At 40.4% G+C, this 15441-nt stretch overlaps 1 protein-coding gene across 8 annotated transcripts in view; it reads left to right on the top strand.

Annotated features, from left to right (window-relative positions):
• The window catches only part of TPP2 (tripeptidyl peptidase 2), a 70050-nt gene that overhangs the window by 48042 nt on the left and 6567 nt on the right, over positions 1-15441 (top strand). For 3 of the 8 annotated variants that reach the window (XM_035003087.1, XM_035003083.1, XM_035003086.1), the window contains exons 22-26: positions 1463-1707; positions 1965-2043; positions 9863-10014; positions 12114-12210; positions 13414-13544. In XM_035003087.1, the coding sequence (XP_034858978.1) occupies positions 1463-1707; positions 1965-2043; positions 9863-10014; positions 12114-12210; positions 13414-13544 (704 nt within the window). Of the gene's footprint in view, positions 1-1462; positions 1708-1964; positions 2044-4391; positions 4431-9862; positions 10015-12113; positions 12211-13413; positions 13556-15441 lie in introns of all 8 variants that reach the window. The other 5 variants (XR_004678856.1, XR_004678855.1, XM_035003082.1 and 2 more) reach the window with 3 other exon arrangements.

Raw genomic sequence — 15441 nt, 5'->3', positions numbered from 1 at the left:
TTTTTTTTTTTTTTTTTTTTTTTAAGATTTATTTGAAGGGGAGGGAGCAGAGGGAGAGAGAAACCCAAGCAAACCACACGCTGAGCACAGAGCCCAACACAGGGCTCGATCTCATGACCCCGAGATCAGGCCCAAGCTGAAACCAAGTGTCGGACGCTCACCGACTGTGCCACCCAGGCACCCCTAGTGTAGCTTTTTATTTTAATTATGTCTTCTTCCTGCCCACTGCCTCCACACATCTGATGGCTGGGAGCAAATCATCTAAGATAATATGAGCACCTTGAAATGATCCCGGGTCTGAACTGGATGAAAAGCACTAAATAGCAGTGCCAAGTGTTTATTAGAACTTCAGATTTATTTCTTCCCGAGACAGCTGTGTACTCAACACGGTGTATGCCAATCACTGTGCTTGGCACACTGTTGTATTAAAGGGAGAAAAACTTAATCATACAGGGTTTTGTTGTTTGTTTTTAAGATTTTATTTATTAGAGTGAGTGAGAGAGAGAGCACAAGCAATGGGGGAGAGGAAGAGGGAAAAGCAGACTCCCCACTGAGCAGGGCTTCATCCCAGGACCTTGGGATCGTGACGTGAGCCAAAGGCAGCAGCTCAACCGACTGAGCCACCCAGGTGCCCCTTAATCAGTGGTTTGTAGAAATTTTATCCCTGAATAAAATATTGTTACAAAGAAATGAGGTATTTCCTGTAAACATCTATAATATTATGCCAAATAATGAAAATAATTCATCAGGTTTTTTTCAGTTAACTAGTCAGAGAATGAGTTCTTTTTTTTCCTCAAAGCAAGCCAAGTCACATCTCCTCAGTACAGACTGGATTATTGCAGTGCCATTACTTGGTTGCTTTTAAAATCTCAGAAGATACTGCTGATGCAGAATACAGCGTGCCATGCTCCTGAGCAGGTTAACTAGGTGGAGCAGAGTGGATTTGTCTCTGCTGGCTCCCTATTTTTCCTGTGATAAAGAGGTGTGGCATCTTGGTTATAACATAAAGAGTACCAGTTGTGTATACACGTGTGTGTGTATATTTGTCTTAGATATTATATGGCACCTCAATTTTGCTAGTTTTGGTGGTGGTTTATACATGTTTCTAAAGACTCATGAACTAGAAGATCATTGCTTTTATCAGTCTTGAGCAGATACAGATTTAGCTGAGACTATGGGCATAGCTTATTGTGGGAAATTGAGGGCTCTGGAGCCATACCTGCCTTCAGCTCCCTTATCCTTTACTCTGCACGTGGCCTTGGACAATTCCCGGGATGTCCTGGCCCTGCTTCCTCACCTGCACCCTCAGGTCCTTGTGTGTAGGCGTGCACACTCTCATGCACTCTTCCTCACACAGTGTAAGCACTCTGTATGTAGTAACTGTTCCTCTTTATCCTCTTACTATAATTTCTGTTGACTTGGCTAAACTTTCCTTTTTCCAAATGTTCTTTGTCTTTTTTAGTATTCTTTGAAACTGGAGAAAGGAGATTATACAATTCGACTACAGATTCGTCATGAGCAGATCAGTGATTTGGAACGTCTTAAAGATCTCCCATTCATTGTTTCTCATAGGTTGTCTAATACCTTGAGCTTAGATATTCATGAAAATCATAGCCTTGCACTTCTAGGAAAGAAGAAATCAAGTAATTTGACATTACCACCCAAATATAACCAACCATTCTTTGTTACCTCCCTACCTGATGACAAGTAAGTGACAGTGTTGCTTACACTTAATGTGTATCTTAAATACTGTAATCTTTTCATGTGAGATCATTACATTGGGCTAAATTTATGGTATGTTGTCACTTACCATTTTAGACTAAGATTATTTCTCCCTTTGATTTTGGAAATCTGAGCTGTGGGAATTATTTCAGAATGCGATTGTTTTGATGTTTTGCCCCTTGATTTTCTTTCTGAGACTTTCTCTTTAGTTCCTTTTTTTCTCTTTTGAACTTTCTTACTAGAATACCTAAAGGGGCAGGACCTGGATGCTACCTTGCAGGATCCTTAACATTATCAAAGACTGAACTTGGGAAGAAAGCTGTAAGTATCCTTTTTTTTTTTCCCCCAAAGATTTTATTTATTTAACCAAGAGAGGGAACGCAAGCAGGGGGAGTGGGAGAGGGAGAAGCAGGCTTCCCGTGGAGCAGGGAACCCAGTGCGGGGCTCGATCCCAGGACCCTGGGATCATGACCTGAGCCGAAGGCGGATGCTTAACGACTGAGCCACCCAGGCCCCCCTCCTTTCTTTTTTTTTTTTAAACACTGTAATTACCTATTCCAAAATTTCCATTCCTTTAAAAGATGGGAATTAATCTAACCCTTTAGAATGGGTAAAAGAGAAGCTCTCCCTGGGGGAAAAAAATTGAGTAGTTTTTTCCCAAATTACCAGTAAAGGTCAATTAAGATTTGATTGTATTTTAAAATATTTAGTATTCTTTTTCCCCAGACCTAAGTACTTGGCCCTGAACTGGTCCTACCTTTCATGACTAATATACTTGAACTTCCCTTGAAACATGTAGGTCCAGATTAAACTTGGCTTAAGTGAATGGGATGTTTAAAATTAGAACATTTTATAGGATTTTAACCAACATAATATTGTGGATATAAAAATAAGTCAGGTCTTCTTGGGTTACTTCTAGAAAACTAGTCATATCATTTCTAACGAGCAGTATTTTTCCTCACTTGTACAGACCTTTCTCTTGTTGGAATTTTGCATAATTGTGTAGATAATTAGGAGTATTTCTTTTGGCATTGCCTTTTATTTTATAGTTTTAAAATCATGCTATTAAAAACATGTTTCTGGTTTTTACATTGTAGAGATAAACATTACAACTGGATAGGTACCTATTTTAACTTTTCCATCTGTTTTCATTATATATTTATTATGAGAATAGTGTTTATGTGGATCTGTCACCTTCTGTCATCATATTAGTTCAATGCCAGTAAAGTTGTCATTCTTACAGTTTTGCATTTCTCCTCAGCATCAGTTCTTACATAGTGGTCTACTACCTGATGCTGGAATCATAAATGCCATTACCAAGTTGAATGGATTTCTTGCATCTTAATAAGTATACTTACTTCTTGCCGCTGTTGAACCAGAAGTCACTTACTGGTGTCTTAGAGGCATAACTTAGGAATTCTGTGCTTTGAAAAAATCGTTTGCCCTGACATTTCTTGAGTCTCATTTCAGTCGATACTGCAGTTGACCCATGAACAACATGGGTTTGAACTGCGCGGTCAACTTATATGTGGGGTTTTTTTTTCCAGTAAATATAGTACAGTACTATAAATATATTTTCTCTTCCTTGTGATTTTCTCAATAACATTTTCTCTAGCTTACGTTAACATAAGAATATATACAAAATAATATGTTATTTGACTGTTTATGTTATCGTTAAGGCTTCCAGTCAACAGTAGGCTGTTTGTAACTAAGTTTTGGGGGAGTCGTCTATACAAGGAATTTCAGCTGGGGGGTGAAGTAGTGTCCCCAGCCCCCGTGTTGTCCAGGGGTCAACTGTACTTATTTATATATACACTTTAGTATCATTTGAAGTGAATCAGTAGTCACTGATACTGGAATTCATAGATGCGCTGATTTAAGAAGTCCTAGTCTTTTTTTGTAGGCTTCACTTCCTGGGCAGCAGGGCTGCTTCCAATTGTGGGGCTCCCTAGATGGGGAGATGGGATTCTCACCCAGATAACTCTTCTCAGGTGTCTGCTTCCTTGGATTGATATGACAGAAAAGCATTGTTATTAAAACTGCACTTTTAGCCATTCAGAGATAGTTACTTCTTTCAGAGGCATAAATTATAAAAGTATGGGATTAACTGGAGTTACTACTTACCAGGTAATTACTTATGGGATAGATTTTCTTGAGAGAGAGCAAAAACCTAAAGGCATAGAGTTAATTATACTTGCCAGCACCTTGTTTGTTTAATCTTATCTCATAGTTTTGCATTTCTCACCGGTTTGGTAGTTGGGAAGGTGAGTGTTGTTTTACTTCTGCCTCTCACGGTCACCTTGAATGATGATGCCTGGGCATATGTGATCGTTGTGACGTCCTTGAAATCCGACTCTAGACTGTCAGCTAAATTTAATGTTTTTAAAAGTGTTTTGATAACTAATAGATTTTACTGTACTCAGTTTTCAAATACAGAGTTGAAAAACATTTGCCCTTAGAAATAACCTATTTGATTGCATTTTTATTAAAGTGAAAGTGGCAGTGTTGCTTTCTTTAAAAGCCTGCCATTTTGATCGTAGACCTGACCCTTCTAAGTACGGAGACACACACAGGTGGGACGTAAACTGGAAGACAATTAGACAGAGGTGGTGTCTCCATCCTGTGTAGATTGTGCATGTTTTCTTACAGAATGTCCTTCTAACTCCCAGGGGCAGTCTGCAGCAAAACGACAAGGAAAATTTAAAAAGGTACTGATTGTCAGTTCTTAAAAAAGATGTCTTAAAGCCTTATTTGCATATTAGTTAAACTTTTTTTTCTGTCACCTATTATAAATCTTTTTTTAAAAAATCTCTCCCTTAGTTTCCTTTCTTTAAGTTCTGCAGTATAGTGCTTATAGCTTGTCAGTGTTGACATACTGCTTTCCTGAAGCGTTTTTTTCCTGCCATAAATCGCTGGAAGACCCCTGTTTTACATGTGTCTAGAAAAAAAAATTATTGCTCTTCATCTCTTAGTCACAGATATGATACCAAATAGTAATATTTGAAATTTTGCATATCTAAAATCCTACAGAGAAATGAATGTAATTTTTTGTCTTAGCTATATAAGCCAAAACAATTCTTTTTAAAGTCTAAAAACATTCTTAAGTTGGATGATTTGATTATTAAAATATTACTAAGGAATTTGAAAAAAAAGTTTATTCCCTGCTCTGTGTCGTGGTGCTGGGGGAGCAGAGACAGAGCAGTGGCCGGGGGCCCAGGCACAAGGACTGTCCACCCCGGGTTAAAGTTGACACTGAGAACATAACTTCCTACAACTTATTAGACAATCTCTGATTGACTGCTAGAGCCAAATTTAACGAAAAAAAAGTAGAATTGTACTTCGAGTGCACTTAGTGAAAGGGATAGACAGACTCCACTCTCTGGCATCGTTTAGCATGTTAGTGATCTCCTCTGCAGGCAGGAAGCTTTGCAAGGAGAATTTGTATTTTGAAGTATAAATAAGAGATAACTCTGTTTCTTAATTCACAGTGATGTGAAACTGGGGATCACCATTTTAGAACAGATGAAGTTCCTTTATTTAAAAGACTTCTGTAATTTTATATTGTCATGTAGCGGTAAACACTTTGTTCAAGCGAAATGCCCCACTGGGAGTCATCTCTCCAGTTAAAGGAATATCTACTTCACCGTAGGCCAGTGTTTCTCAGCTGAGCGTTGTGACCCATTTGTGGGCCGTGTACATTCATGAAATATAACCAGCTTTAACATGAAAACAATAAAGTAGGAAATGTCATTCATCAGACTCATAAAACAAATTTCTGTGTATTTATAGATTTTTTATCTTTGGGTCATCCTGAAAATAGCTTGAAAGCCACTGCTTTAGAAAATGAGGAAAAGGTCTTCTAGGAGCCCATTAAAAATAAAAGGTGCTTATCACAAAAGCATAGCTGGGGTTTTTTCTTCCTGTTGTATATTTTGGTTGACCTTTTGGGAGTTTTCGTGGATTTTGTTTGGATCAGATTGTATAAGATAGGAAACTCTTAAGTGAATAGGAAGGTTATTATTACTTGATGGTTAGGAAAGCTTTATATATAAAGAACTTGGGCAACTACAGTTACCTCTTCCCAGTTCTCCCTGCTTTATAGTCTCATTACCAGAAAGATCTATATCTTAATTTATTGTCAGAACAAAATACCAACTAGCTTTTGGTGCATAATCCTCAATGGATTTGTCCTTTGGGTCTCAGTGACTTTCGATTTGGCAAATGCAGGTTACATTTTTTAAGTTCATCGTCATATGAAGGAGTATAGTTACTTTTAACATGATAAATAGCATTCCAGTATGATTTTAATCTTTAAAATAACTATTTTAGTTTGTGTAAAGGTATTAAAGTTTTGAATTTAGTTGTTAATAACTTAAGAACTTAAGGAAATTGTAATTTTTGAACCAAAATTTAAACGGCGGTATGTTACGTTATCCAAAGAATAATTATGAGTTTTGCAGGTAGATTTGACTTTCAAGGATATTGTCCAAACACTGTCAGAATACTCGGTGACTAGCAGAAATAATATGATTTTTTAGAAAACTTACTCTTTTTTTTTTTTTTAAAGATTTTATTTATTTATTTGAGAGAGAGAGAATGAGAGAGAGCACATGAGAGGGGGGAAGGGTCAGAGGGAGAAGCAGACTCCCCGCAGAGCAGGGAGCCTGATGCGGGACTCGATCCAGGGACTCCAGGATCATGACCTGAGCCGAAGGCAGTTGCTTAACCAACTGAGCCACCCAGGCGCCCTAGAAAACTTACTCTTAAGTAGCTACTATAAAGAACTTCAGCATTTCTGCTCTGAAGATTGCTGTTGACTATCTTTTTAAATCGTAATCAAAGTTTCTCAAGACTTAATGGTACAAAATGATTTATATTAAATTGACCCTATACTAAGTCCTCAAGAAGCAAGTTGAAAAAATACAAAAAGAACTGGTGAACATGATAAAACAAAAAATAACTCCATTTTTCTTTTGATTAGGAATTAAAACTACCATGTTTGTAATTTTTAATAATAAAAAATTACTGTCCTGAAATATTTTGTTAGGATTATAGTAACACTTATAATGGCTAATTTGATATATTTAAGTATATCATATTTTATATATTAAATACAAAATGCTGATCACAAAACCTTGACCCCCCCCCGCCCCCGCACACACAAGGTCATTCATCACAAACTCTCCCTGTCTCTTGTGCTTTTAGTTTTTAGTGACAGTTTATGGTTGCCATGGTACAGGGTTTCTTTCTATTTATAGATCTTTCTTAGAGTTTATTGTTAATCATAAATTAAGTTTAATGGATTGCTCATTTTAAATTCAATTCTGTTTTCTCTCTTCTGTACTAAAACATAATAGCAAATGCCTTACCTTTGAGCTTCAGTGGAGGAATTGCCTCGCAACAGAGACTTCCTTCCCATCCTGAAAGTTGCCCCTCTCCCTAATCAGTCGAGGATGGGGGGGGGGGGGACTAAGGGAGGCTCACGTTAGGTTAGAATCAGCATGGACTGCCGAGTTTCCTCCTCCAGGCAAGTGTCGTCCCTGTTCTAGTGCTGTGGAAGTACAGGACTACATGAACAGAGGGTAAATGTTGGGGGCTGTCTCTGCCCCTCGAGTTCTTCAGTATATTATCTGTGCTGTACAGATGATATGGAAATGATCTGTTCCCATAAGAGCTTGGTGATTAATTAGCAACTCCCAATTTTGCAGACACTTTTCGCCTCAGCACCTAGGAAAGTGAACTCGAGGAGGGAAGAAGGATGGGTAGCAGGGTCCTGAGGAGCTTGCCCAAGCAGAACCCTGCTTCTTTTGCCCCATCCCACACTGCACATGCGACCTTGGCTTGCAGGCGCTGGCTCCTGGCCTCAGACAGAGCATGGCACTGACATGGCTGAAAGCGGATTTGTGTGGTTATGTCACATGAGTGGTTTTATGTGTGTTAAAGGAGTCATACTGAAGTAGTAGGTACTGTTTTATGTTGGAATGCTGTTAGAACTACTGCAACAGTAGTTCCTTATATTTACTATTATAATTTTACCCCAAAATAAAATTTAGTTGTGAAAATTGTTAACATGTGCATAAGTATGCTGTATTTACACCTAAAAATCCTATTTAGGGGAAGGTGGGGGCTTACAATACTATTTTTTTGTCTCAACCTGTGTAAAGTTTTTTTTCTGAAATTACTGAGATTAGGAGAGTAAAAGTCTTGGTACATATTTTTTTTCCCGATTTTAGAAATTTTGTTGATTAAAACAAAAAAGGTTTTAATTTAGCATTTTTAATGTAAACTTAAAGCTAGAATTGGTGAAATTGACTTCGCGATTTAATTAAGGATACCTGGTTATTGTGCCAGAACCAGATCTAGCGAGTCTGAACAGGATTTCATTTCCCAGATACTGCGTTAGTTTTTGCAAGTGGAGACTTATGTGCTTTAACAGAATAGATGGAAATAGATGTAATTAGATGTAATTACACATTTCTCTGCTCTTTTCAAAGCAGAACTTCTCAAAGGAACTATCTAAGCTTCTTTACTTCCTGTTCTCTCTGCATCTCTTTCTCGGTCAGCCCTCACCCCCGCTCTGCACAGAGACCGCATCTCTTGTCGTGGGGACCAGCCACGGTTGCCCGGTTCTGTGGCCGCGCCCTCCTCTCCCTGGCACCACCTCCACGACTGCCACTGGTTGACCTCTCCTCTTTCTTTCCATTGGCTCCTCCGCGGAGCCCGTCTGGCGTCTGTCTCCTTCACTGCTGGGCATCTTTGAGACCGCAGAATGCCTTGGATCAAGGCCTGGGCTTCCTCTTCCCCTCCCCCAGTCCTGCCCAGTTTTATTTAGCCCCTCATTTTAAACACCATCAGCAAGTACTGTCGGTTCTGCCGTCACAATTTCTAAATCCGTCCACTTCCTGCTCTTGTACAGCCTGTTCTTCAGATCTAAAGATCAGAGCAGTGCTGGGAGTCTGGGCTCGCTTCCTAACTTGTCTTCTTCCTTCTCGACTTCTGCCCTCTATCGTCCATTCTCCAAATAGTAGGAAGAACATGTTTCATGAAGTTATGAAACAAAAAGCAGAAATCTTGAATCGTGTTCCCTGCCTTGCCTACAACTCTCCTGGTAGGCTTCCAGTTGCATTTAGAATAAAATCTGTATTTTGGTACTACCTTCTATCAGCCCCAGTCCCTGTGGTTGCTGCCCACGTGTCCACTGTCTCCAGCTGCGCTTGCCCTGTGCACAAGTTCCGGGCTTTGCATGTGCCCGTCTTCTGTCTTCAGACACTTCTTCTTCACCTCAGTTTGGTTAATTAGGTCCACGGAGGTTCGTTCACTTAGATGGGATATTCCCTGTTCAGAGTGGCTTCCCAGCACCATTTGCCCGCATTGTTCCCCACCTCACCGGGCAGCCGCTCTCTGTCCCTGCGTTCTGTTTCATTTTTTCCATATCATGTGGTGTCTTCTGAAACGATTCACTGCCTATATGTTGTCTGTCTTCCCCCACTAGGATATGTTCCCGGGGGGCAAGAGAGGGCCTTGTCTGCTTTGCCCTTCACCTCTTAGAGCATTACCTAGCACGTCACAGGGCCTCAGTAAGTCCTCTTGATGGAATGAAGAGATTTCTCTTTAAATTTATGTAGAAAAGAGGATCTTTTTAAAAATTGTAAGTTATTTCCTTCCCTTTTCAAGTAGAAGATATGAAAGCTCAGTAGACTTTGGTAATTAGCATTTTCCGTAATCCAGTCTGTCAAGTTAAACTAAGAATACCAAATACCCTCAAATGGAGGAAAGTTTGTTCTTACCTCCTCTATTTTAACTTTTTTAAGATTTTATTTTTAAGTAATCTCTACACCCAATGTGGGGCTTGAACTCACAACCCAAGATTAAGAGTCGCATGCTCCACCGACTGAGCCAGCCAGGCACCCCTTCCATCTTTATTTTAAAGGAGATTCAGAAGCATCAGTAATTTAAAGTTTGGGAGAAGATTCCTTTGATCACAGATTGGGATTTTTTTATGTTTTGTGGCCCTTAGGATCTGGAATATGTCGTAGTACAACTCAGGGCAGCCCGTGTTCTGAGATACTCAGGTACTGAAGATGATTTTGAAATACGTAAAATTAAGCCTGTTAATCTGAGACTCTCTCCACATTCATAGGATGTGATCCCTGTTCATTACTACCTAATACCTCCGCCAACAAAGACTAAGAATGGCAGCAAAGATAAAGAAAAAGATTCAGAAAAAGAGAAAGATTTAAAAGAAGAGTTCACTGAAGCATTACGAGATCTTAAAATTCAGTGGATGACAAAGTAAGTTTAACTGGGTGGTAAGGTTACAGGGGCTTTTATTTTAACCACTTAATTCTGATTTGTTCTTGGAAGAGAATTTTACTGACAAGCATTAAAAGAAAAAAAATAAAAATCACTTTTTTGCCTACTCTCCAAAGGTAATCATTGTCCTATTATTATTTTCTCTGTAGTTATGCATGTAGCAGTGTAAATGATGTTGTGTCCTAGTTTTCTAATTACTATTTGATTTTGGGTGTTTCTTAGGTCATTTAATAGTCCTTTAAAATGCCATTTTAATGACTATGTGGTATGCGGTCTTGTTGAAGAAATATAACCCACTTAAATACTCTTTTTGGCATCCACATTTATAGCTTTTCTCTATGGTGCCGTGATGGACATTTTTATACATGTAGTTTCTTTAAATATCCATCAGATCGCATCTTAAAGGTATAATTATTGAATCCGTATTATTAACACTTAAAAAATCACCTAGATAAGTGTTTTGCCAGATTGCCTTCTAGAGGGAATGTCACAATTCCTACTCCCTCTAGTGGTGTATGGCAGAGCCTATTACGCCGTGGAATTGAAAACAAAGCCTTGCTGCTAGAGGGCGAAAAAAGAAAAGGCCATTATCGTGGTCTTAAATTGCATTTCTTAAGTTATGAAATGCTGGTTTGCATTTGGGGTTTTTAAATGCTGTCATTGCATTCTTGGTGTAGGTGCTGTCAGTTGAACATATTCTGTACTGTTTTTCTATTGGGACAGCAGATTTTTCTTTTAACTTTTTAACATAAAAGATATTAATGCTTTGCTGTACTTGTACACATTTTTCCCCCAGCTTATTTTTTTACTTTTAGCTTACTTTTTACATAGTAGAAATTTATTTTCTCTAATCAAATGGATTGCTTTTTCCATTTGTGTTATGCAATATTTCTCTGACCACTGCTTTTCTATGGGAGTCCTCATTAGCTGAACATGTGTGCATCCTTGCAGTCTTGAGCTCTTCTAGAGAACAGACGTCATCATATGGTGAAAATAATTCCCAGGGATTGGACCGGTTACAGGGTCTGTCTACATTCAGACTTAACCTTTCCACTTAAAAACTAGACTGCGTCTCCACCAGAAGTCAAAGTCTGTAAGTCAGTCTCTGGCTGATTGTAAGATGTTGTAAACAGTTGAAAATACAATGTAAATCCTTCAAAAGTGAAACGGCAGAGATTGACTTCTGGCACAGAAGCGTGAGGAGTCCCAGGAACCCAATCCCCCGGAAACTAGTGAAAATCCTTTTTAAAAAATCAGCCTTTTAAAACCTCTGGAGATGATCGTAAGGGCATACAGCAAAGGATGAAGAAACACCTATTCAAGAACATCTGTAGTTTGGGAAGAAAAGTGAGAATCTGTGGTACTTGAGCCCAGGCCACTCCCTGCTTCCACACCGCCAGCTCAGGGACACGCCTCCTCGAATCCAGGCCACTTGCAACCAGGAATACAGGCTCCCTCGCCCCTCGGCTCCCAGACAGGGGACTCTCCTCCTGGGAGAAGCGCTGAGGCGGAGTGATGAGCCAGTGGGGGGGGCGGGGGGGGGGGGCGCGGAACAGAGGGCCTGCCTTAGGGTGGTGCTGCTGAGAACACTGGGGCCCCCCCAGCCCAGCCCAGGGAGTGGTGGTTTCAGGGCAGGCAAGGCAAGCCAGGAAGACCCCAGACTACTGCTCCTCATCACCCATTTAGTCAGCTTTATTCAGCTTCCCCATTCAAGAACGCAGAATGTCTCTTCACTCATCCAAGACTTCAGATTTTTCAGAAGAGTTTACATTTTTCTTATACATTTTGGACATTTCTAGATCTTTTCATCTTTCTTGCTATATGAATGTTTTTCCCTCCTCTTTATACATCTATACCTAGCATGTATGAAAACTTGATTCTTACAGTTGGTTTTTCTAGGTTAAGCATATTTATACTACTGCAAATAATGATAATCCTCAGTAATGATACTTATGTTTCAGATTGATGCCTTATGTTATGGACTGGAACTTCAAAGCAGTGTTAAATAATAGGGAAGACAGAAATTGTTTTCTTTCTAAAAGAAACAAAATATGTTTCTCTCTTTCTTATATACATAGGCTGGATTCTAGTGACATTTATAATGAATTGAAAGAAACATATCCTAATTATCTTCCTCTGTATGTTGCAAGACTTCATCAGTTGGATGCTGAAAAGGTTGGACATGTTCATTCTTAATATGAGTATTTCATTTTGTTTGTAACATTAGATAAAGTTTATACATTGAATAAAAATGCAGCCTTATATTTGTCTTGGGTTCTTGCCAAATGAAAACATGTTTCTACAAATTGCATGTTCTGTTAACTTTTTTTTATTTTATTATGTTATGTTAATCGGCATACATTACATCATTAGTTTTTGATGTAGTGTTCCATGATTCATTGTTTTCTCCATTCAATACGTGCCCTCTTTAATACCCATCACCCGGCTAACCCATCCCTCCACCCCTTCCCCTCTAGAACCCTCAGTTTGTTTCTCAGATATTAACTATTTTCATTAAGGTAATTACAGGACTTAGCCATTACTCTGAGTTCAGCGTAGAATTCCCGCTCATATTTTTGGTCAGTGGGAAGACTAGGAGGTAAGATATCCTGAGGGTTGCTTTTCTGACACTCACCTCCAGGGCACAGGTCCTGGCCTGCTGCAGATCTAAAGACCTGCAGCAAACAAAGAACTCCTGCTTTGCATTAACTTTGTTACTGATGCTAATTTTTAAGAACTGGCCATCGTTCCAAACTGTCTTAACAGCTCTCGTTGATTAATGTTGCCAGTAGGAAAGTGCTAGCCATAAACAATTAAAAATTATCTGGGGTTCAGATTGAACTTGAAGGTGTTGAAAGGAGACCTCTAAGACTCACGAGAGGAGCAAATTACTAAGAGCACCACGAGCACCGTGGTGATTGTAGTTAGACTCTGTTGGGTCTATTCTTGTTTACTCTCATCTTTGTGGTTTTAATAATAAACTAGGAAGAATGTTCATCAGCAGGTGCTTTTTTCCATCCTGTTTTCATGTGGTGTGCGACTGGAGTAACCTAGCCAGTCGTGTTTCTAAGATGCCCAGAAAAGGAGTTGCCTTGGTAGAAAGCACTACGTTTCTGTGAACCCTTTATCTTGCCCACCCTCACCATCCAACGGCAGTGAGGATGTGTCTTGGGTATTCCCCGTCTGAGCTCAGGTCCGCGATGCTGACATCGTGGCAAAATCACAGCACGGGCAGCACAGAGCCCTCTGGGCTCCGAGGAGCCTGCCCAGCCCCCTCACTCCGGAGTTGTGACTCTCGCGGTTAGGACGACAGAAATGAAGGTACTTTGGTGTACTCGCTGATACATCCATTCCTTATTTCTTTTTTTTCCTCCCTAGGAACGGATGAAAAGACTTAATGAAATTGTTGAAGCTGCAGATGCTGTTATTTCTCATATAGATCAAACGGCCCTAGCAGTTTATATGGCAATGAAGACTGACCCCAGGCCCGATGCAGCTACTATAAAAAAGTACCTAACCAGTAAATAATCTTTCTTGCATCTCATTTCTTAGTTACTTTTTAAAATTAATGAGAATATTCTTCTTTTCTGCTATTTGTTACGTCCCTGGAGTTAATCAGTATTTGGATAGTCCACCCTTAGATATTTCATAATAGTTTTCTTCAATCGTTTGAGATTAAGCAAAAGAAAAGGGGTTTGCTTTCGCTGCCGTTAGGTGCTGTTGTGGTGGAGAGACTTGAGTAGCTGTGATCAAACAGTCCCGCCACTTGGGGATTTGTGGGAACTGGACATACGGAGAAGGCAAAAAAGATTAATTTCTAAATGTTAATTGACCAATAGCATGAAAAGCCCAGATTTAGTTTGTAATGCCTGGTAACACAAATAAAGTCAGGCTGAAACTGTCACCTAGCAACTTGAGTTAGGAACTGGTATAACGGTATCACGTGGGGTGAAGGGAAGGGGGTAATGGTTTCGCTTCAAGAAACCCAGCGCAACACGTGAAACAGGCGTCGCTTGGTGGCACCTGAGCGTGTGGAGTGTGATGGCCCCTCAGCCTCCGGAGCCTCCACCTTCCGTGAATTCTCAGGACCGTTTTGTGGGAGCTCTTCCGATACCAGCTTTCCCTCCCTCACTTTGGTTTATTATCACTCGGAGGTCATTACCTGTGAGGGTAGAAATATCGCCTCCTCTTAGAGCTGTTACAGTGATTCCTGCAGCTTCAGTCAGATCACTTCTTTCTCTCTGAAGTTCTTGATTCTAAACTGCTAGAACTCTGCGTATTATGTTGTTTATACTAATACTACAGCTCTTATAAGTCTACAAGCAGTAGTTTTCAAGCAGAATAAAAGTTACTCAAATTAGGTTGTTGGCATGATCTGCACCCTTCCCCACCTTCTAAAGGAATAATCTCAAACATGGCTGTGTTGTCATTGTCCGTTTGTGAAGTGCCAGTTATGTACCAGGAATTATTTGAGATATTTTGAATACATTATCTCACTTAAACTTAGTCTTCTAAATAACATGCCAACCACGGGCGTTTTTACCCCGTATCTGCCGAAGAACAAACAGGCTCAGAGCATACGTGGCCGGCCTAGGGTGCCAGTGCTGGAAACGGGAGAGCCAGATTCACGCCGGGTCTGTCCCAAGCTAGGTCTTCCATTTCTTGATAAGCAGCCCTTGCATTCCTGCCCATCTTGAGAAGATTCATACGCCTCATTTCTTTCTCATAGAAAAATAGGGCATCAGCTCCGCCTTGCCCATCTTCATGCTTCCTTTCTGTGTCGGAGAGGGCAGGGACCCCTCTCCGAGGCTGACCTTTGTGTCTCGGTCTGAATCCTCCCCTCCATTTCCTTCATAGCTACCCTCCGCTGACAAGTCCTTTTCTCCTGGTCTTCAGGGTCCACCCCTCAGCCAATAGTCATATCCGGATGTCTCCTGTCCCCTCTGGGGCCCCTGGCTTCTGGCTGGAGTAGTCTACACTGCACTTACTTCCTGAATTCCATTCCAGGTTAACCCTGTTGCCAGAGGAGGAGTCTGGGCTGGATCGCCCGTGAGAAACTCATTGCGGGAAACCGTGGCCCCTCTGAGGCTGCCTTGACCTCACTGTGGCCTCTGCTAGGAGCTGCCCCCGTCCCTTCTAGCATCTGTTATTTCTTAGTTTGTGAAAGTGGTGTCCTCTCTTCAGACTCACGTGTCTAGGAAATAATGTTTAAAACTTAAATATGAAGGTCCATTTAGCCCTGCTGGTAGTTTGGCCTGTCTTTCCTACGTCTTCCTGTCCACAGAGGAAACTCTTAATTCCAGGTTAAAGTGAGTCACAGACCAAGACTAGCTGTGTTTCAATCTTATTAGTCCTCTGATGCAGAAGGTGAAGGTACTAGCTAGGATGTGATTAAGAGTTATAGTG

Source organism: Mirounga leonina, unplaced genomic scaffold (assembly GCF_011800145.1).
Source record: "Mirounga leonina isolate KUSES-001 unplaced genomic scaffold, KU_Mleo_1.0 Mir_127, whole genome shotgun sequence".
NCBI classification, from domain to species: domain Eukaryota; kingdom Metazoa; phylum Chordata; class Mammalia; order Carnivora; family Phocidae; genus Mirounga; species Mirounga leonina.
This window is presented reverse-complemented; position numbering and strand designations above follow the sequence as displayed.